Source organism: Coregonus clupeaformis, unplaced genomic scaffold, assembly GCF_020615455.1.
Source record: "Coregonus clupeaformis isolate EN_2021a unplaced genomic scaffold, ASM2061545v1 scaf0615, whole genome shotgun sequence".
NCBI lineage: Eukaryota > Metazoa > Chordata > Actinopteri > Salmoniformes > Salmonidae > Coregonus > Coregonus clupeaformis.
Window position 1 is genome coordinate 79,306 of NW_025534070.1, and position 23,166 is coordinate 102,471.

At 43.5% G+C, this 23,166-nt stretch overlaps 1 protein-coding gene across 1 annotated transcript; it reads left to right on the plus strand.

Moving 5' to 3' along the window:
* Positions 1-1,513: 1,513 nt before the first annotated feature.
* LOC121536010 (endothelin receptor type B) lies at positions 1,514-15,311 on the plus strand. The gene is made up of 8 exons (XM_041843286.2): positions 1,514-1,817; positions 3,303-3,869; positions 7,383-7,510; positions 10,036-10,234; positions 11,471-11,623; positions 12,184-12,317; positions 12,557-12,665; positions 13,539-15,311. The coding sequence occupies exons 2-8, from the start codon at positions 3,309-3,311 to the stop codon at positions 13,677-13,679; spliced, it is 1,425 nt and encodes a 474-aa protein (XP_041699220.1). The 5' UTR covers positions 1,514-1,817; positions 3,303-3,308; the 3' UTR covers positions 13,680-15,311.
* The last annotated feature ends 7,855 nt before the right edge of the window (positions 15,312-23,166 follow it).

Sequence of the window (23,166 nt, forward strand, 5' to 3'; positions counted from 1 at the left end):
TTGGAAAAAACTGTAATGAGATGATTGCTACAGCCTGACCTTAATGGAAAGAAGCTTACCCTTAGGCCAGGAGAACGTAACAGCGAAGGGTATGGGGGAGGGAAGGGGATATTGGAGTTCTGCTGATACAGAAAACACTACTTTGCCCTCTCGGAGGATGTGCAATCAGCCTTTAGGAATGGCCCTTGACTTCGATAAGGCCTGGGGGCCCACAAGTAATCAAGGGGTGTGTGTGTGTGTGTGTGTGTGTGTGTGTGTGTGTGTGTGTGTGTGTGTGTGTGTGTGTGTGTGTGTGTGTGTGTGTGTGTGTGTGTGTGTGTGAACCTTATGTGTTTGTTTTCGCATTATCTTATCTTCCTCGTGATATGGAACTCCTTTGTCCAGGTTCTTTATTTAACTTAACAGTTGCTATGTCAGCTCGTTGGGAGAGAGATGGGCCGACCTTGGCCTGCTCGGATAGCCTTTCTTCCTGCTTTTAGACAATGTATTGATAAAAGGCCCATTTGCTAAGTGTATAGTTATGGAATGAGTAATGGACACCGATGGAGAGGCACTCATATTCCTCATCAGCATTGAGATGCCTCACTCTTCTTTGTTACCTAGCAACTCATAACATCTATCTGTCCGGACATGATGTACTTTGTGCCATACATGTCTATAGGACAATATCAACATTCCTTTGTTTCATTTCAAACTAGTTTATTCACTGTTTTGGTGAATATGACAGCTAACAAACCAAATTAAGTGGAATACTCATGTTATTTATTGACAAGCATATGACCCTATTGAAGGCATGCTGCAAGACATTGATACACTTGCTGCTTGTGTGGCACGTACAGATATGGTGATTTATCTAGTCTCTGCTTTGGCCACCCACAGAGTTGTGATTGTAAAAAGTAATGCTTCAAAGAAAGTTGGGTTCCGCTCTCTTTAATACCCTTCCCTTTTCATCTCAACATGTTCAAATCAAGACGACTGGGACCTGCACATTTAGTTCCGCCTGCCCTCCTCACATTTCCTTACGATGTTAATCTTGGTTTCCTTTAGTGGGAAGAAACAGTGTACAGGGCTAGGATCTGATCTGATCTGGGATCTGAGGAGACGAGAGAGAGGTGCATACTGACTGGGGACTGTGTGGTTCCCAGATGCCCGGTGCGTGAGTGTGTATTTGTGTGTGTTGGAGTGTGTTGTGCCAATGAGATGATTGTCAGCAGGCGGTGTAGAGATGTGAGAGAAGGCGAGAGAGAGGACAGAGAGAATAAGAGAGAGAGAGAGGAGAAAGGAGAGAGAGAGAGGAGAAAGGAGAGAGAGAGAGGAGAAAGGAGAGAGAGAGAGAGAGAGAGAGAGAGAGAGAGAGAGAGAGAGAGAGAGAGAGAGAGAGAAAGAGAGCGAGAGAGAGAGAGAAAGAGAGCGAGAGAGAGAGAGTGGCTGCTTTTGCTGTTTCCTTTGGGGGCCCAGCCTGTTACCAAGGGGAGGTGGAGATTTACACTCCCTCCCAGTCAAAGTGCTCCCTCCACTGCTGCTGCGCTCTGAGACACACACACAGTCACACACTTAATCACACACACACACACACTCCCAACTCTCCACAGGAAAACCCAGAGCCATAATGCGCAGCACCTCACAGGCAGCAGACTGCCACTGCCATGTACGTTGTGCAAACCAAACCAAGTGGGACACTAACTCCGACTCGGCGACTTTGATAGTTGGTTAATTACTCATGTGATGTGATTCAGATGTCTAGTGGCTTCACACGAAAGTTTGCCTGACGGTTCCAACAGGGGAGGCAGCAGCAGACATTTTAGGAGAGCAGAGCGGTAGGTGAAAACCAAACGTATTTATTATTTATCAATATATCAGTTTACGTGCTGTCACACAGGGTCCCAGTAGTGTGGTGCCTGATGCTAAACGGTGATGCTACATGAAGTGCTGGATGCTAAATAGGTCTTGGTGTACTAACTAGGTGACATCTGGGACTTTGAACAGGATGAAACACTCTTCATGGCTAGCTGGAGACGCACTGTGTTCTGTTGTGATGAAAAAGTATTCGAATGTAGATCTGATCAGTTTTCTTTACCTCCTTGGTCTTGAATTCAGTGAGTCTAAATTGTACATTCATAGAATGGGTTTTTAACTACTCTGTAAAGTTTTACATAAAATACACTATTATATTACTTTGAATATAACCTGGTAATTACATAAATGTAAGTATCTGATTTACATATTGATGGTAGGGTTAATTTCTAACTGGTTACAAACTTTCAAGGATATTCATGATTTTTTTATTTAACATCTTCACTCAACTGTCAAACAAGACAAAAGCTGTATTGTGTAATATAAAACTGACTAGACATGGGCCTGATCTGATTATTTCATGTTAAAATGCCTCTTTGTTTTGTAACCGCTAGTCTGAGTCTTTAAATCAGAACCAGAAGGGAGAATGCAGGGCAGAGGAAACCACACTGAAGAAGCCACGCAAGGGGCACATTGTCAAAACAAGATCAAGCCCTGCCTGACCCAGCGTGTGTGTGTGTGAGCCTGCGCGGGCCTGCGTGAGTGTGTGTATGTGTGTGTGTGTGTCTGCGTGAGTGTGAGTGTGTGTATGTGTGTGTGTGTGTCTGCGTGAGTGTGAGTGTGAGTGGTGTGTGTGTGTGTGTGTGTGTGTGTGTGTGTGTGTGAGAGTGTGTGTGTGTGTGAGCCTGTGCGGGCCTACGTGAGTGTGTGTGTGTGTGTATAATATGTGTTTGTAGCCCACAGTCCTATTAGCACAAAGCCTGTGCTGATTGCTACTTCCAGAAACGACTGAGAAGAGAGGAGACGCCTCATAGGCTCACCCATCCCATTGTTTGACTGTAACCAGTCGTGGCATCTCCCCATCTGTGCCCCCTTGGCAAAACCTGTTTGAAGTCTGAAGGAAGTTGTTTTACTTCCTCTAGCAGTTGGAGAGGTCAGGAGAGGACCCACTGTGATGTGTAACTTTTGACTGACACATTCTGGTTTTGGCTCCGTTTCTGAGTAGATGTTCCTGGATTGACATTATTTTCATTTGTGGTGGGGGGAATTAGATGATTCGGACAAAAGTATACAGTGGTTACACAGTCTATTCAATTGAGGTTGTTTTGTTTTGTTGCTTGCGAAGTTTGCTGGCTGAAATAACCCATATACTTTTTTCCCCTGTCTCCCTTCCTCTCTCTCTTTCTGTCTCTCTCACTCTCTCTCACTCTCTCTCTCTCTCTCTAACTTGCTCTCTCTCCCCCCCCCCCTCTCTCTCTCACCCCTCCCTTGTCTCTCTCGCTCACCAGCTCTATATGGGAAACCCCTATATTATCTGTCCATCTCCTGAGTCAAAGCGTGGAATGTGTTCTATAATGGGAGCCCCAATCGTACATGTGTTGGTGCTAATGGCCCTCATGGCCGTCCTGCCTGGCCCTGGAATGTGTCAGATAAACAGCACCACAGACGAGGGGGAGGAGGGCCTGGTCCTCCACAACACCCACATCACCCTCCAACCCCTGGGCTTCCACAGCACCAGCAGCCCTTTCCTGGAGCATGGGAGCCCCATCTCCACCAGGGGCCATCAGGGGCCCCAATGGCCCAAGGTCGGAGCTGGATCTGGGGCCACAAACATCACCAAGATAAGGGCCCCTCCACCATGCACCATCGCCACTTCCATTCAAGGCTATTTCAAGTACATCAACACAGTGATTTCTATCATAGTGTTTGTGGTGGGCATAGTGGGCAATGCCACACTGTTGAGAATTATCTACCAGAATAAGTGCATGAGGAACGGGCCAAATGCCCTCATCGCCAGCCTGGCGCTGGGAGACCTCATCTACATCACCATAGATATACCCATCAACGTCTACAAGGTAAGAGGCACATATCCATCCTGTAAACTGGACATCAAAGTACATTTTTGTTGCATGGATATATCGATGGCTAATTGCATCTGAGAGAGAGAGAGAGAGAGAGAGAGAGAGAGAGAGAGAGAGAGAGAGAGAGAGAGAGAGAGAGAGAGAGAGAGAGAGAGAACGAGAGAGAGCGAGAGAGAGAGAACGAGAGCAAGAGAGAGAGCGAGAGCGAGAGAGAACGAGAGAGAGAGAGAACGAGAGAGAGAGAGAGCGACAGAGAACAAGAGAGAATGAGAGAGAGAGAGAGAGAGAACGAGAGAGAGAGAGACGAGAGAGAGAGAACGAGAGAGAGCGAGAGAGAGAGAAACGAGAGAGAGAGCGACAGATAACAAGAGAGAACAAGAGAGAGAGAACGAGAGAGAGAACGAGAGAGAGAGAACAAGAGAACAAGAGAGAGAGAACGAGAGAGAACGAGAGAGAGAGCGAACGAGAGAGAGAGAGAATGAGAGAGAGAGAACGAGAGAGAGAGAGAGAACGAGAGAGAGAGAGAATGAGATACTTTTATTTGTGACTTTTTGTCTTTCTTTAATGGTACATCCTAATTTCATTAAAACCTCACCCCACCCCCCACCCCCTAAAATAAAATAAACAAATTACCAATATCCCCTGTACTGCATACTCACCTTTTCCTCTACCCCACGATACAAAAACAACACCACACATCACAATAACCCAAACCTCACCACCTCTACAACCGTATATCCAGACCATCTTCCCCAGCTATACAGACAGCCCCCCCAACACACCATATCTCTTGAAACATCTCCACACTTTTTATCATTTTATAAAACTCAAATTCCACCCTAAGGCGTGCAGAGACCATCCCATTAAATAATAGTAAAGGGTCTGTTATCCCTCCACCTTTGACCCTGTTCCTCCTTGTTATCCAAATAGCTAACTTTCTCTTAGAGAGAGAGAACGAGAGAGAGAGAGAACGAGAGAGAGAGAGAGATAGAGAACGAGAGAGAGAAAGAGAGAGAAAGAGAGAGAGAGAAAGAGAGAACGAGAGAGAACGAGAGAGAACGAGAGAGAACGAGAGAGAACAAAGAGAACGAGAGAGAGAGAGAGAGAGAGAGAACGAGAGAGAGAGAGAGAGCGAGAGAGAGAACGAGAGAGAGAGAGAGAGAGAAAGAGAGAGAAAGAGAGAGAAAGAGAGAGAACGAGAGAGAACGAGAGAGAACGAGAGAGAACGAGAGAGAAAGAGAGAGAACGAGAGAGAACGAGAGAGAGAGAGAGAGAGCGAGAGAGAGAACGAGAGAACGAGAGAGCGAGAACGAGAGAACAAGAGAAAGAACGAGAGAGAGCGAACGAGAGAGAACGAGAGAGAGAATGAGAGAACAGAGAGAGAGAGAGAGAGAGAGAGAGAGAGAGAGAGAACGAGAGAGACAGAGACAGAGACAGAGACAGAAACAGACAGAGAGACAGAGAGACAGAGAGACAGAGACAGAGACAGAGACAGAGACAGAGAGACAGAGAGACAGAGACAAAACAAGAGTAGTGGAGGAAATGAAAGGGGAGAAAGGGAAAGAAAAAGAAAAAAGAATGCATTAGAAGGCTCCCCAAAGATCATGTTGCTCTCCAAAGTTGATTTCAGTCAGTAGTAGTTCTACTTCATCTTCATTGCGTGGCTCTTTGTGATGAAGGAAGCAGGGAGAGGCCCAGGCATAAATAAACAATGGAATCAGACCAATCAGACTGCGGTCACACATATCAGTGGCCCTGCTCTGACCCGTCGTTTGTCACAGGACCAGCTCTCCTGTCCAGCCCTCGTATCTACAATCACTATTCAACCTCGCTACACTCAACAGAGTACATGGGTCTGGTCAAATGATGAATCACGTGTCTGGTGTGAGTCATTTTAGCCCATTAGACTGTAGTCCATTTACCCCCATGTGGGTTCACTTTAACATTAGCTAGATAGATCTCACAGATGATTTACGATGTTATCTTACCTGCTGTGGTAATATTGCTTGAGAGTAATGAGCATATTTTTCATTGGGTCCACAGACATTGGTTGAACAGGTAAAGTTTCTTAATAGGATGTAGTACAGTACATTGGGAATGCTCAGTTCATTGTGAAGAGAAATGGTGAAGCCACCTGTTTAGTATTACTGGTATATAGTTTCATCACACTGTGTCAGCACATATGGAAGTGCTAGGATCCCGGGACAGATGATTCTGTACATGTACAAAGGGGGGGAAGTATTTCCTGTATTAGGCGTTTCAGTTACACACATGCAGGATAAATCACAATGTCCCTCTGTACTGGTGAGTACAAGTAGTACCGTACATACAACTCCGGTTTCAGGCCAAACGCTCCCTGTGAATAGGCTTATACTACAGGGCCATGTGCTTTAGGGAGGCCCAGCTCACTTCCTATGGGGTTTGTTTGACGCGGTTTCCAAATTTAATCAACTGCTACATACACACACACACACAGACACACAGACACAGGCTACACACACACCCACGGTGACGTAACCCCCTTTTCCTTCAACTCCAGTGTTCCCGAGACTTTTTGATTGGATGGAACTGCCAGAGCGCTCCAAGTGAACAATAGGGGGTCAAGGATGCACCCGTGAAGTGCTTCCTTTGGCCCGGCCTCTCAACAACTCTGGGTTAATCCCCTCTTTCTCTCTTTGTTCGGCCCATGTTGATTCCTGTTCAACGACAGCTGCCAAGACTACTTCATAATGACAAAGGGTCATTTTAGCAGACCGTTCTACAGGGAGAGCTGTGAGTTGTTTTGTTAAGGGAGCTCTTCTTGTACGAGGCTTATGGGAAGTGGTGCTTAAAGATGCCTGGAAGTCCAATTAAAGAAAGGATGTCACTTTTAAAGATGTTTCCAGGTTTGGCTTGCTAGGGTTTTATTGTAGGACCTGACTCAATGATGTACTGTATCAAGATGATGAGGCCCATATGGGCCTGCTGTTGGACTGTACTCAGATTCAGAATGAAGTCAGGACGCACCATGAAATCCCTCTGATGTGACTGTGACTGACCTGCCTGTTGTGAAGGGCCTGCTACAGTACAGTGGTTAAAGATGGTCCGGGCCCTAAGGACCATGGGAATTGAGCTGAGAGGAGATAAACATGTGTTTCCTAACCCCAACCCCCTATAACTTATCCTTTACTAGTTAGTAAAGAAAGAGATATAAGGGCTAGTCCATTATTATTATTATTATTATTATTATTATTTTTCTCCTCACAGCAGGTATTGTTCTTTCACAATTTACTTTATTTTTACATGCTTTTTCTGTCTTCTCAGTTACCATACATGCAAATAATGACCATTAGGGATTTCTGATATCATATAAAAGGGTTTGTAATACAGGGAAGTGCCAACTGACTAAATGCCATCTGAGGTGTGTGGTTATTTCCTGACGATGCAAAGCCTGTTGTGAGTTAAAGCTTACATACTGTCTTCTATGATATGCTGAAAATCTCTCTCTCTCTCTCTCTGTCCCTGCAGCTCCTTGCCACCCGGTTCCCCTTCGATGACAGTTCCTTTGGGCTGTGTCTGTGTAAGCTGGTGCCATTCCTGCAGAAGGCCTCTGTGGGCATCACTGTCCTCAACCTCTGTGCCCTAAGCGTCGACAGGTCAGTTCCATGTACCACTGCTGAATTCCAAATCAACCAATGGTAGCAGATCTGAAAGGATCAAAGCAAAAAGCATAAAGAAATATGAATATAAGCATATTAATGTTTATAGAAGAAACAAGCAATATAAGCAATAAGGTGTTTCCTTCAGTCTGCTTCATGATAGCCTATTGCCTACACCTATCCAATTATTTCAGATCTACAAGAGTGTCTAGGGAGTAAGGGGTAAGGGTTCTGAAGCATTATACACATTATTCGTTTACTATCATATGCATTGTCTGATAGGCATACAGTTACCAGGGTTACTATTTGAGCTGTAGCTGAAGCTGACCTAGTACTCAGACACTATAAGTGAGTCTTTATGCATTTTATTCCATAGAGACATATTCTGCTCCCTGGAATAGGGTTCTTTGATCTTGTAAAAACATGTGTTTTAATTGGTTCCTGACTCATGGAATGTTTGCACAGTTGAATTCGGTTCTGTTCTGGCCCTTCAGTTCTGTGAATCTTTATATGTAGGTTAGATACTTTTGCTATGTTTTTTACGGTAAACTCCAAATGAAAATCAGTCTAATAATACTTTTTTTCTGTGAAATGTAGTCATCTTTACAATATGTATGTATCAAAGAAAAATACTCCTATCTAAACTTTTCAATCTAATCAAAAAAGTCACCCTCAGACCGTCAACCTTTGCCATTAACTCACCAACACCATGATAAATCACAAATCACATTACCATTGTTTGAATTCAAACCAAATGTGTTTGTTGAACAGTCAAGTCTTTATGAGATAGAATGAGCTATGTATGGGAGTGGCTGAGACAAATTGGCCAGCAAAGATGAATGACTTCCCTAATTTGATTTAAAGGAAACCACAGGTTGGGAGTTCGTTTTTTAAATCCTTAGTGGAGGTAGCACGGTAAAGGCAGTTTGTTCCGGATGTTTGTAAGGTCAGTAATAATTGAGCTCTCCCATTACCAACATAGTTACTCTGTTAAGGACTAGGCCACCTGGGGCCAGATCCACAAAGCCTCTCAGAGTAGGAGTCCTGATCTAGGATCTGCCCATACAATCTTATTCATCATGATCCATAAGCCAAATCTGATGCTAGATCAGCACTCCTACTCAGACGCTTTGTGGTCTTAGCTGTTTCTCTCCCTGAGGAAGGAAGCTTTGCCATCAAGGAGTAGAAGTAGTTTTATTCTCAAATCTAATATTTTTTATTCTCACATGTTTCATTCTGATTGTTTTGTGTCTGTTGCTACACCACTAGACGTGTATTCCTGTCTCACTCCCTTCAGTTCTTGTAACACTTAACATCGTCAGTCTAGTTTAGCAGCAAAGTGAAAGTGAGTGGCTGACGTCCGGCTTCATTGGTCTGTGTGAGCCAGCAGGCATAAGAGCAGAAGGAGGTCTGTTCTGGGTGTAAAGGGATGGGCTCCAGAGTTTGCCATACCAGCTATGCTGAATGACTCCCATCATACAGAGAGAGAGAGAGACGATAGTGATAGAGTTGCGTTCAACAGCAGATGGTCTCCATTTGTTCTCCGAAAATGTGCAGCATATCTCGTCTGGTTTGCAATCGTTGTGTCTTGTCCTCTCTGTTTGAGAGAGAGAGAGAGAGAGAGAGAGAGAGAGAGAGAGAGAGAGAGAGAGAGAGAGAGAGAGAGAGAGAGAGAGAGAGAGAGAGAGAGAGAGAGAGAGAGAGAGAGAGAGAGAGAGAGAGAGAGAGAGAGAGAGAGAGAGAGAGCGAGAGAGAAGGTGGATACATTACAAGCTTGGTAAAATATAAATGGCACTATGTTGTTTGACAAGGGTATTCAAATGCGTCATGAAAAATATATTGTTCAGGCCATAAAATCTTGATGCACCGTTTTACTAAAACATTTAGACAAGCGGTTCCTATTAATGAAACAAACAAGCAAACCCGATTTGGAGCACAGTAAACAAGCAGACCATAGCTCCTGCCAACACTTGTTTGGAGGCTTCACAAAATAATTAATATTAAATTCTGAGGATAAACAATTGATTATGTCTGTTGTTCATTAAATCTTAACTTCGATCATTTTTCTCACGATGCAGTACAGTGTGTGTCTGGTCTACTGCCATGCCGCCAGTTAATAGAACACATGCTACAATGTACAACTGAGTTTACCAAAAATTAATGTTACTGTAATAAGATTAACAAGGAGTCCAGTAGTTTTCTCATCATATCTCTATGGTTCCCACAATCATGTTCCCATGCAGGGTTAAACGTTTGAAGTCTATTATTCAAGTACTGGAAGTGTCTCTAAAATAGGTTCACTTTTCACTGTCAGTTTTAAACTCAACTTCCACTGGATGTGGATACCTCCTAGCGGGCAAATCTGGTGGAAATGACTTCATTACAACTAGTTTAGCCGCAGGGCTGTTTACTAGTCCCAACTCATCAGTTGTTACTGTGCTGCCCACAGCCCTGGCTCTGCTCTAACCCCTTCCCTACCCCACCATGTTCACCCTTTCCTTCTTTGTGTCCCTATGCCCCAGGTACCGTGCAGTGGCATCGTGGAGCAGGGTCCAGGGAGTAGGCATTCCTCTACGGACGGCCATGGAGATCGTGTCCATCTGGGTGCTGTCCCTGGTCCTGGCCGTCCCAGAGGCCATAGGCTTCGACATGGTTAAATTCGACTACAGGAACGAGACCATACGGACATGCATGCTCAACCCCAAGTCTGACTTCATGATGGCACGACCCATTTTCTTGTTGACACTTCTGCACTTCGAATAATCCTATTATCTTTATAGAAACAAATCTGGCCCACAAAGCATCTCAGAGTAGGAGTACTGATTTAGGATCCCCCCTCTTATTCATTATGATTTAAAAGACAAAACTGATTCAAATAGGGTTACAGTACAGCACATGTGTGTTAAGTTAGTATAACTGACAGTCCAGGATTGCATGTAGTGGCGTATCCTTGCACTGACCTATCAGAAACAATTCCATCTGTCCAAATACTTGGCATCAAAAGTAATTGTGATAAATACAGCGGTGAATTTATCATACTGACATTCATTTCTCTGACATTCTTGGCGGAACCACCCAAAGACCTAGAAATAAAAAATAAAAAAGCGTTCAGAGGCCAGACCTGGGTTCAAATATGATTTGAAATCATTTTGAATACTTTAGCTCTGCTTGATTGAGCTGGTCTGGCTTAATGGACCAATAGAATGATCCCAAAACTGCAAACCTCGCCCATCTGGCACTCCAGATAGGCTAGAGCAAACACAAAATATTTCAAATATTTCAAATAGTATTTGAACCCAGGTCTGACAGAGGTCTCCATACGTTTTTCCCTCGGAGAGAAAATCTCTGAGGAGATCACTTTCTTTGTTCACAAGCCTGGCGAAAATAATTGATTGCAGACCGCAACAGCAATTACAGCTCAACTGATGTATGGTTCCTTATAGCTGAGCCATGTGTGTCTAGTCCACATCATGCAACACAAAAGATACTAAATCCCATATCATGGCCAAACCATGCTGAGGTTTAGGTCATTTAATTTAAATCCAGATTCAACAGAACACGTATGACCTATAGTATCTCATCCTACTAGAGTGAGGAATTGAGTAATGTCGTATAGAGGTTATAGAGGAACATTTGGCCAAAACATTCCTCAAATGGCATCTGCTCCTCCTTAAAACTTGTACGATAATATCCCCACTCCTATATGTGGATTTAGTCGATTCGAATATGTCACTGCCATCACATAGACATATTGAGAATCTCAACTTACTTTTATACCAAACCTAGCAGGTGAAACTGCTTCAAATTACATTACAACCAGAAACCACATGAATACAACCAGTTTCTCCCACGTTTGCCTTCTGGACAGTCTTCTGGAGAATTGGCATGTTAAGTATTGTGGTTCTCCTGCATAGAACCTGTGTACTAACATGTTCTCCTGTTGTGGTTCTCCTGCAGTACTATAAGGACATCAAGGACTGGTGGTTGTTTGGGTTCTACTTCTGCGTTCCTCTGATGTGTACGGCCGTGTTCTACACTCTGATGACCTGTGAGATGCTCAACCACAGGAACGGCAGCCTCCGCATCGCCCTCAGTGAACACCTCAAACAGGTACACACACACACTGTACTGTTATGTACTGTACAGTACTCAGCCAGTCTTCCTTGTGTTTAGTGTCTCTTTAGGAGAAGCCCGTTCCCTCTCTCAGGCATCTCAAGCTGATGTCGCATAACCCACCCTGACTGCCTTCTACATTCATAGTACTACTACTTAGTATCAGATCTCTCTTCTTCTCTTCAGTTGTTCTGCACTGTAACCAGATCCGCCTCTAGCGTTTTGGAGGCCCTAAGCCAGAGTTGGTTGGGCTGTGGATAGGCAAAGGCAACTCTATTGTAACAGTACACTACTGCAGAACGACTCATGTTTAGTGTCTCTTTAAAAGTTTGTCCTTTTCCTCTCCCCCTAACAACCTAGTCTCCCTGACAACCTAGCGTCTCCCTAACAACCTAACATTTTATCTGTTGTTTACATCCCCAGATACGTTACTATACAGTCCTCAGACTAACTCATAGCGTTTTTATGCATTTCTCTCCTCTCAGTATCTTGTCTTCGTCACCCTTCTTCGTCATCGTCCAACCTTTTCCTAATCTGTTGTTTATTGTTTTCCCCAGAGACGGGAAGTGGCCAAAGCGGTGTTCTGCCTGGTCCTGATCTTCGCTCTGTGCTGGTTCCCCCTGCACCTCAGCAGGATCCTCAAGAAGATGGTCTACAACCCGAGAGACATCGGACGCTGTGACCTGCTCAAGTGAGTGTAGCCATGTTTGTTTGCTGTTGTCATCTTATTATTAGAAATGACTGATTCAGTACGGTGTGTTGGGAAATGCGAAGGTGGAAACATGTGGGGAAACACTTGACTGGATCTAGAACCACAACAGACTAAACACAGACGGACACTATTTTATTTGCTGCAATTTAACGATTGCAAGGAGATTAAACTCAAATGGAAGTTCTGCCAAAAAACATGGGTGTTGTTGTTTCTTTCAGTTTCCTGTTGGTCTTGGATTACCTGAGCATCAACCTAGCCACAGTCAACTCCTGTATAAACCCCATCATCCTCTACTTCGTCAGTAAGAAGTTCAAAAACTGCTTCAAGGTACAGTAGATCCCTAAACATACCCACACACCCAACTCGCTTTTTCTCTCTCGCTGTATATCTATCCTTTTCACTCTCTCTCTCTTTCTCTCTCCTTTCTCCCCATATTATCAGTATCACCACTAACCCCCCGGCCCTCCCCAAACCCTTTGTTCTAGTCTTGCCAGTAAAACAAACAGAGAACCTCTCCCTCTCCCCACGACCGAGGGGCTGTGGCTGTGTGCTGGTGATGACATTATTTAAAGAAAATGTCAAGCAAAGCAGTGATTTATGAACTAATTTACTGGGTGGGGTCACATAACTGTACATATCTGTTAGAGAGACCTGAGCTGAAGATAAACCATGCCCCAGCTCTAGCTGTCCTCAGAGAGAGAGAGAGAGAGAGAGAGAGAGAGAGAGAGAGAGAGAGAGAGAGAGAGAGAGAGAGAGAGAGAGAAGAGAGAGAGAGAGAGAGAGAGAGAGAGAGAGAGAGAGAGAAAGAGAGAGAGAGAGAGAGAGAGAGAGAGAGAGAGAGAGAGAGAGAGAGAGAGAGAGAGAGCGAGAGAGAGAGAGAGAGAGAGAGACTAACTCATAACAGCAATTCCCAGACCCTGAACGTGCCTCTTCCTCTCTCTGCAGAAGTGGGGCTAAGAGTTTGGGTAGGATAAAAAGTGTTCTACTTCTCACGCTGTGAGCAGATGTAGTTTTATGTAGTATATTGTTCAAAGAAGCATTATGAGACCTCATTACACAAGCCCACATTACTGTAAGCTGTAGAAAAGTGCCTACTTGGACCTCGTCTATTGTAATAACAATAGTATAAAGGCTATCAACACAGCATGACCACAGCAGTATAAATAGTGTCTCTAATCTTGTCCCCTTGTCTCCTTCCAGTCCTGCCTGTGTTGTTGGTGCCACTCGGATGCCACGGTGACCAGCACGGGACAAAACGGGAACGGGACCAGCATCCAGTGCAAGAGCCCCGAGCCCGCCAACCTCCACACGGACCGCAGCCTCCGCAAGGACAGCGACTGACCACCACCGGAGGTGACGCCCCCTATGGACGAGGAGGTCTCACTACAACTACAGCCAGTCTGCACTAAACCGAATGGACTCTCAACTCTATAGGACCCCATGCTAAACCGTTACAGCGTGACAAATAGAGAGAGAGTCACACGTTTCAAACACCACCACACGTTTCTTATACAGAACACTGCTGGGCAGCTCTGGAGCTGGAGTTTATATATAGACACAAACATACAATGGGCATGATGTACACTGCAGTATTTCCAGTGTCTCTCTGGACTATACACAGTGAGACTTCCCATTCCCTTTCCCAGGGGGAGACGAGGAGGGAGCGATGCTTTACAGTACAGTGAGAGAGGAGGAAGAGGGATGGTGGGAGGGGAGGGGACAGGAGGGGACGGGAGTGGGGAGGTAGCTAACAGGATGCAGCTGAACCTAGGCTATAAATGACCGGCCAATCAGTAGCGGAGCGAGTAGCGTGTTGTTCTGTTCACATAACGGTCAGCACTGCTGGGACGAACCAGGAAGCAGCGGGAACCCCGGTAAGGAAGGGCAGAGCGCTCCCTGTCAGAGGGGACGAGAGGAGAAGGAGAGAATGGTCCCCCATGAGTCCTAATGAACTGCTGCTCAGTGATGGTGGAGAGAACGGGAGTTGACTGTCCTTTTATAGTGTCGCTATAGCTTCTTCCACATACGCTGGTCGTTGTATACACAGTAGTTCCCTTTCATAGAGTAAGCTAATGTCCTGTATGATGAATTTGTTTTAATATGGATGAAAATGTGATTTTGCCATGTAAAAGTGTGTGTTCCAGTACAGTTTTATATTCTGTTTTACAAAGATTTACCAAAAAGTGTTAATTCACTGTGGTTAGGTTTCATGTGGTTGGAAGAAGAAAGGAAAAACTGATTTTAACGAAAAGGTGTCGTGTCATCTTGAATTCCCCCATATAGCCTTATATAGTATACAGACTCTGTACAACATCCATTGGAATATCACTTAGGGTGTAGAGTTACTCCAGTGTAGAGTATCCACCAGACTGCATCCCAAATGGCCCCCTATTCCCTACATAGTTCTATGGGCCCTGGTCAAAAGTAGTGCACTATAGAGGGAATAGGGTGCCATTTGGGACTCGGCCCAGTCTCTTGGCTTGTTATCCAAAGACTAATGGTTTTCTGACCCCTACTGAAGTCACAAGCTAGTTTTAAGAACATGTCCAGATGCAACAAACACCACAGGACCGTGAAGTAGAAAGTTATGATTATGTCTCAGTTCAAGGCTAGTTGAAAAGGTCTCTATGTTCTCATCCAAAAAATTAAAGGGAGAAAAACGTTCTCCCTACTTCACTGTGAATTTCACAAGACACCGAAATGTTAGTATCTACAGCTAAGCTGTTTGTGAAACATGCTCGTATATATCAAGTTTTTATATAGTGTTATATTTTGCTATGTTCTTTATCATATATACAGAATGTGGTTATTTTTTGTATTTTGCCTGAGGCAGGATTTTTTATTAGTTACTTGTTTTTGTGATGATAAATATACCAGTTGGTGTTTAAATCATATCAGCTACCTAGGGGACTATACTGCTTTATACATTTGATATGTGAATACATGTATTATGAATACAATTAATGTCCTGTGTGTGTGGGTGTGTGTGATTTTTTGCACTTTTTCCATTTGAGTGTTTGTGGCACTATCTACAGCCCTCCTGTAGCTCAATTGGTAGAGCATGGCGCTTGCAACGCCAGGGTTGGGGTTCGATTCCCACAGGGGGCCAGTATGAAAAAAATGTTATGCACTCACTAACTGTAAGTCGCTTTGGATAAGAGCGTCTGCTAAATGACTAAAATGTAAATATCAGACAATGTCAAAGATAAAGGCTTTTCAGTTTAACCACTCATATCAATAAATAGTATTTTACCACTATAATGTTCATCCAGAGGCTTCATACCCCTCTATAGGAAATTGTATTATTGTTCATGTTTCATACAGAAATGCTGCTTCTTATCCTAATAAAAATATTTTATAAGTGTATAATACCTTTTGCCTTGCATTACTAAGGAGTGATGAACGTTATATTGATATGCATAACATAAGAACATTAAACATTCCATTACTAAGGAGTTATACATTTTACATTGATATGCATTACATATAATTACTTTGGAATTTGTAAGCGTATGACCTCTCGCATTGCTTTACTAAGGAGTTATGAACTTTATACTGACACGTCATAGAAATACATGTCTTTCTGAGAGGATAAGGGGCCTCTACTTCTTTTCTTAGTGTCTGTGGGAAGGAAACACAAGCTGGTCTGGGAGTGATTTGAAGAGCACTGTGACCTGCTTGCTTGTTGCTTGGCAACACTGCCCTCAGGGTTACCATGTCAACTGAGAGGATGTGAACTGAGCTGCTTGGAGAGAGGGAATGTAATCAATCCAGCCCATATGAGTGACTGACTGTTGTCAGAGCTCCCAAATAGAGGCGCTGTTTAGACATAACTTGTCTTGCTAACTTAAAGATGTCCTCCAGCGATTTCTGAATTTTTACTGTTGAAAAGCTATATCCCAAGTATAAATACAGTAAAGTACACACACTTAAGGGTAAAAAAATACATTGAGAAAAAAAGTGTTTTTTAGACAAAACTGCAAACTTCAAGGAGTAGGGCATTCAAGGAGTTGGTCTGATGGGGAGATGGGATGTCATCAGCCTCCCCCTTGAGGAACAATAGAGGAGCAATAGAGAACAAAAGAGGAAACCTGGACCACCTATTGAGATGTGCCTTTTGTTAAGTATATCAGGTGAATAATGAGGTGAAAAGGAGACTGGAGTACGACTTTAATCAAGTCTGCAGGATCTCAAGTCTTTGCTTGAGATCAGTGCAATGGCTTTAGTTACAAGGTTGTGTTGGACATGTAAAGTGAACATCATGAAATCTTCTTAGACAACCTAAACATTGTGACCGATATCATTTTTTACCAAGATTGTAATTTTTACATTTTAGTCATCTTATCCAGAGCAACTTACAGTTCTTGCATTCATCTTAAGATCTACGTCATGTCTAGGTTGAGCTTGAAGTGGTTGGCCGACATCCAAGCTGAGATATCTGCCAGGCACGTCGAGATGCGTGTCGCCACCTGTGGGGGGGGGGGAGTAGTTGAGTGTCATGAGCATAGCAATGATAGGAGAGACCATGTGAGGATATGACAGAGCAGAGCAACTTGGTGTATAGTGAGAAGATGAGAGGGCCTAGAACCGAGCCTTGGGGGACACCAGTGGTGAGAGTACGTAGTGCAGACACAGATCCTCTCCACATCACCTGGTAGGAGTGGCCTGCCAGGTAGGATACAAGAGTGTGCAGAGCCTGAGACGCCCAGCCATGAGAGGGTGGAGAGGAGGATCTGATGGTTCACGATGTCGAAGGCAGCGGATAGATCTAGGAGGATGAGAACAGAGGAGAGAGAGTCAGCTTTGGCAGTGTGGAGAGTCTCCAAGACACACAGAAAAGCAGTCTCGGTTGAGTGACCCGTCTTTGAAGCCTGACTGGTTAGGGTCAAGAAGATCGTTCTGACAGAAATAGCGAGAGAGTTGGTCAGTGACAGCATGCTCAAGTGTTTTGGAAAGAAAAGAAAGAAGGGATATAGGTCTGTCGTTTTTGACGTCAGAGGAATCGCGTGTTGGTTTATTGAGGAGGGGAGCAACTCGGGCCATTCTGAAGTCAGAGAAGATGCAGCCAGTGGTCAGGGATGAGTTGATGAGGGAATTGAGAAGTTCTCCAGAGATGGTTGGGAGAAGTTCTCCAGAGATGGTTGGGAGAAGTTCTCCAGAGATGGTTGGGAGAAGGTCTCCAGAGATGGTTGGGAGAAGGGTGTCCTCCCGAGTGGTGTAGTGGTCTAAAGCACTGCATCGCAGTGCTAGTTGTGCCACTAGAGATCCTGGTTCAAATCCAGGCTCTGTCGTAGCTGGCCGCGACCGGGAGACCCATGGGGCGGCGCACAATTGGCCCAGCGTCGTCCAGGGTAGGGGAGGGAATGGCCGGCAGGGATGTAACTCAGTTGGTAGAGCATGGCATTTGCAACATCAGGGTTGTGGGTTCGATTCCAATATGAAAAAATAAAAAATAATGTATGCACTCACTCTGGATAAGAGCGTCTGCTAAATGACTAAAATGTAAATGTAAAATGTAAGGGATGAGGTGGAGCGGGCAGGTTGTTGGGCGGCCGGACTTCATTAGTCGCACAATTTTATCTGGAGATGGAGGGGAGAAAGAAGTCAAGGTGTAGGGTAGTTCTGTGTGAGTGGGACTAGTAGACTCCATAGGCTGAGTGAATGAGGAGTGGATATCGTCGCCCACAGAGAGGAAGGAGGGAGGGGGTGGAGGATTACGGTGGGAGGAGAAGGTAGAAAATAGTTTCCTAGGGTTAGAAGCAGAAGCTTGGCATTTAGAGTGATAGAAAGTGGCTTTAGCAGTGGATACAGAAGAAGAGAAGGTAGAGAGGAGGGAGTGAAAGGATGATAAGTCCTCCGAAAGATTAATTTTCCTCCACGGAGTAGGAGGAGATGGCTGGGCCGGCCGGGAGGAAAGGATACAGTCATAGGACGCAGAAAAGAGAGGAGAATAGGGTCAAAGAGGCAGAATCAGGAGACAGGAAGGAGAAGGATTTAGCAGAAAGATGATAGGATATACAGTAAGAGGACAGAGTAGACCTCCCACGTGGCGCAGCGGTCTAAGATCCGGGTTCGATCCCGGGCCGCGACCGGGAGACCCATGAGGCGGCGCACAATTGGCCCAGCGTCGTCCGGGTTAGGAGTGGGTTGGGCCGGCTGGGATGTCCATGTCCCATCGTGCTCTAGTGACTCCTTGTGGCGGCTGGGTGCATGCGATTTGTAAACAAAAATTAATAGAAAAAGTAGTGGGAGAGCGAGGGAGCAAAGATTGTGACGCCGCGTGACCATCTGGAGTAGGGAGCTGAGTGGCTAGGTTGGAGGAAGGGAGACAGAAAAGGAAACAAAGTATTTTTAATATTTATATTCTTGATTTCAGACCAAAATAAGTTGAGACAAAATAATTTCAGCCCCAAAACCAATAGTAATGGGAGTTTCATGGATGTGTTGAGAGCTAATTTGTTATTTGTTTCAGTGTGTTGGTGATAACAGGTAACTAAGTCATAATCCTTACGAAAGCGTTCCATATTCATTGTTAAACAACATGTCATATTTTTGCCCCTTTCCAGTAAGCTTGAAAACACAGAATTCCTCTCAGAACTGTGGTTGAAGAATACAAAAATGTCTGGCTTTTATGAAATGGATGACCAAAAAATAACATGAGACACAGTCCTGCCTTTTGGGAGGGAGGGAGGCAGGAAGGAAAGAGGGAGGGAGGGAGGGAGGAGGGGGAAAAAAGAGAGAGAGAGAGAGAGAGAGAGAGAGAAAAAACAAGAAAGAAAGGGAGAGAGCAAGAGAGAGAGGATGGTTTTAGGTCCACGGAATTTGGTGGGAAACGTGGTTGTTGCCAGCAGAAAACAGAGGACGTCAAAGGGTCAAAAAGGCTCTCTATATAGAACATAGTGCACAGCGCCAAGTCCCAATGTTGAAGGCCAATCACTGTTCACGAATGACAAGGCATTGGAGGGTTAAGTGTGTGTGTGTGTCTGTGCAAGGAGAGGCATCAGAGGGTTATTGTACAGTGCAGGCTGTTCTCTGCTGAAGAAAGAGTTCAAACCCATGCTCTCAGCTGCCACTCAGACATAAGATGCCTACAACACAATAACAGTGAGGACTAGATGGACTACATAACTATGATGGGTTGATAATGAGAAACAGTCTATGAGTTTTGAAAGGGAGCTGAGAAAATTGTCAAGAGATGCTTTAGGAAGATGCACTACTCTTTGAAACTAGGATAAATCTTATATAAAATACACCTTCATTAAATAGTTTGCAATGGGTTGCACGTCATTCATTCTTAATTAGGCAATTGTATTCGCTACATACTATGTACGTAGAGTAAGGAATTAGAGTAAAGCATGATACAATTGTGTTGAAATACATATACTAGCTAGATTTCACAACATCGACAACTCAATCACCAACTGAGTTCTAAGTAAACATCAATGGCTACAGACAAATGCAACAAGGGAATAGCTATTCTGAAACATACCACCATAGACTTTAACAATAGCCTGTGCCCTTTGTAAGGCTTTGCTACTTGTCTCTCAGCATTACACAGATGTACTGACATACCTGGATTCAAATAGTATTTGAAATCATTTCAAATACTTTTAGCGTTGGCTTTAGTCAGCCTAAAAAGCCAGAAGGCAGGGGTTGGCACTTTTGGGACTATTCCATTTGGTTTTGTTGTGCCAGGCCAGCTCAATCAAGCCCAGCTAAAGTATTTGAAAGATTTCAAATACTATTTGAACCCAGGTTTAGTATTGAGGTAATGGAATGGTGTTGAGTCCAAACAAGCACATCACACTTCAGGGTCAACCCTACCTCATGCCATAAGAGTTAGATCAGACATCGACTTAGCTCTGCATTTCAACTCAAGAATCCCCCCTCAATCAAATAATAATATCAATAACACATTTCTAATACCCTGTGGAGTTCTGCCATACAGAGTAACCTGGAACCAGTGTAAACCTTATCAAACTGGAGTGATGATTGGATAATGAGATGGTCTGGGAGATATTATTGGTTCATCATGTTAGAGGCCTACTCTTCCAGCCAATCAGATTGTCACGCCTATGCCTACTCTTTCAGCCAATCAGATTGTCAGGCTATTTTTGGCTATTTCAGGAGGTGTATGGGTGACCTCATCTTTCATGCAAGTGATCTCAGAAACACACAGCATCCAGAAATATCAGTCTACAGGGACCGGATCCAGAAAATTGATAGAAAACAGGGTGAATTATGACGCATTTTCATGATTGGAAATATGAATGTCTGTTTCTGATAATGATATAACTTTGTTTTGTTTTCATATAGGCCAATACATACTATATGTATACAATGTTCTGAATGCATATCATTCTAATCTAGAACACTTTGTAGGTCAGACTAAAAAACGATTCTATTCAAATCTGTTAGATATTGTTTAGGAGCAGAAACAGCACAGCTCAAGTGAGGGTGAATTTCAACCCTTCCTAACACACAGGCCTTAGGCAGATGTATTAAGATAAACAAATCATCTCGGAATAATTGCAGACTTGTGTATTGCCCTGATGAGGGCGGTGCACTTTGGCTGATACTGGATCACTTGGTGCCAGTCAACAATCAGACAGTATGGCTCCACCTCTGCATACATTGATTTTCATACAGTAACTTTGCAGGGCCCATATTCATAAAGCGTCTTGGAGTAGGACTGCTGATCTGGGATCAGTGTTGCCTTTCAGATCACAATGAATAGGATTAGATGGACAAAGGATACCTGGTCCTAGATCAGCACTCCTACTCTGAGATGTTTTATAACTACGTAATCAGACCTGTTCAGTTATATGTGCCATCACAAAAATCTTGTTTTGCACTGTAAAATGATGCTTCAGTGGGATCTAATTGACATCACATTGTCTATGCTCAAATATATTTTCAGTTTGATCAAACACAGCACATGTTTATCCTACCCGGCCCTAACATGGCTGTGTTCCTAATGCCATTTTGCATAGCAATTCCTCCAAGCTATAACCCGCCAAGGCGCCAGCTCGCTCGCATGACTGTGGTGGCAAAGACCATTTCTAATTTATAAAAGCCAAAAGGATCAATTCAAAATTCATGAACAATCTGTCTGGTAACAACCAGTGATTTCTGTGACTGTGGGGCAGTAGCTAGTGAAACGATGGGGACGGATGGTGCAACACAAAGGAAAGTTCTGCCTCCCCTCATTAAACAGGGAAACACACTGTTAACGAAAGAGAGGAGAGAGAGATTCATAGTCAGACTTCTCCTCCCTAGGCTCTTTCTATAACTTTCTTCATACTCAATGCTGTTTGAGTATAAAAATCCTTTAGAAAAATGTCAGAACAGCTATAGTGAAAAAACTTGCTGGCAACAAGAGGCCTAAAACTCCTTGAAATCTTGTAATTCATTCCCAGAACTGAACAAACAATGAGTGAACAATGAGGGAGAATGATTACTATTTTGTTTTACAAGCCTAGTCAACTCAACCCAGCATCTGCCCTCATCATGGAAAAGTTCATGCCAACAACCTTCTCTGCGTAAAACATTATTTCACTCCTCGTCACCGTTGCGAGAGTAATTGAAGCAGACTGCCGAGGGGTTATAAAACGTGTCTGTTTCACATTCTCCGAGATTCTTGGTTATCGTGACTGAGAGAGGTTGTTTGTTAAAAGAGCAGGTCTCCAATGATACATAGCAGATCAGGCCGACACATTAAAACAGTTCCTAGTTCCCGGCATTGGCTTCAAGTCATGAAATAAGTATACTGACCTTCACTTCAACCCCACTGCATTTTGAGGTATAAGAAGATTGTCACCAATAAATATATTTAAATTTAGAAGTTTACCTGATATCTGCGGTAAGAAATACAGTCCTTGTGTCTTCACTGTTGTAAATGCACATACATTCATAAAAAAATAACACAAGCACATTCCTTAAACAATTTGTTAACAAGTAACTATAATAAACATAAGCTCAAATCCCACATCCTTGACTTTCTCTGCTTCCCCGCCCCACGCTAGATCCAGATCACATTCTCTGTTGTGGTTCAATTTATTCAATGTGGAGCCTAATGTTCTGCTAAACAAGTTTCAACTGGAATAAATCAATTGAAAATATTAATTTGGACAAAGAAAAGAGAGCCTCATTGAATATGGCCTATTTACTCCACTCTTATTAATGGAGCTACGGATGCTTCTCTGAAATTATTTAACAATTTAAATTGTCTAAAGGATAACAGATCTGTATTGAAATACTTCTCCTAGGATTATACACAGATGGTAGTTGTGTTTTTCCAATGAAGGCCTCGTGATAGCTTGTAGTAGAGAGTAAAAAAAAAAGCCAAATACATTCCTATTGTCATTCATCTCCATTGTGTTATCTTACTTTGGACAACTGGTTTCACTTGACTAAATATTTAGTCCTGACTTGCACCTTTCTGAAAGCTTTTGCAGGAATTAGTTGTGCTTTTTGACTTATTACACTCCCACACCATTTCTCACTTCGTAAGAATCTTAATTAGAACCATTTATTCACAGGCCACACATGTTTTACAGCAAGGAAAGAGAGAAAGAAATATATAAATAAGAGAGAGAGAGATAGAGAGAAGCCAACTTCAGTATTTTTAATATAATTTATATAGTCAACAGAAACACAAATAATATTCAACAAATGCATATTTGTGGTATTTTCTATGAATTGTTTTTAGAAGTTAGGCTAGCTCAAGGTGGAGCATGATGAAAATGAACATGTGTTTCCTCCGTGGATATCACATTATACTTTGTCATTATTTTATAAAGTTTTGGTCATTTAAATGAATTATCAT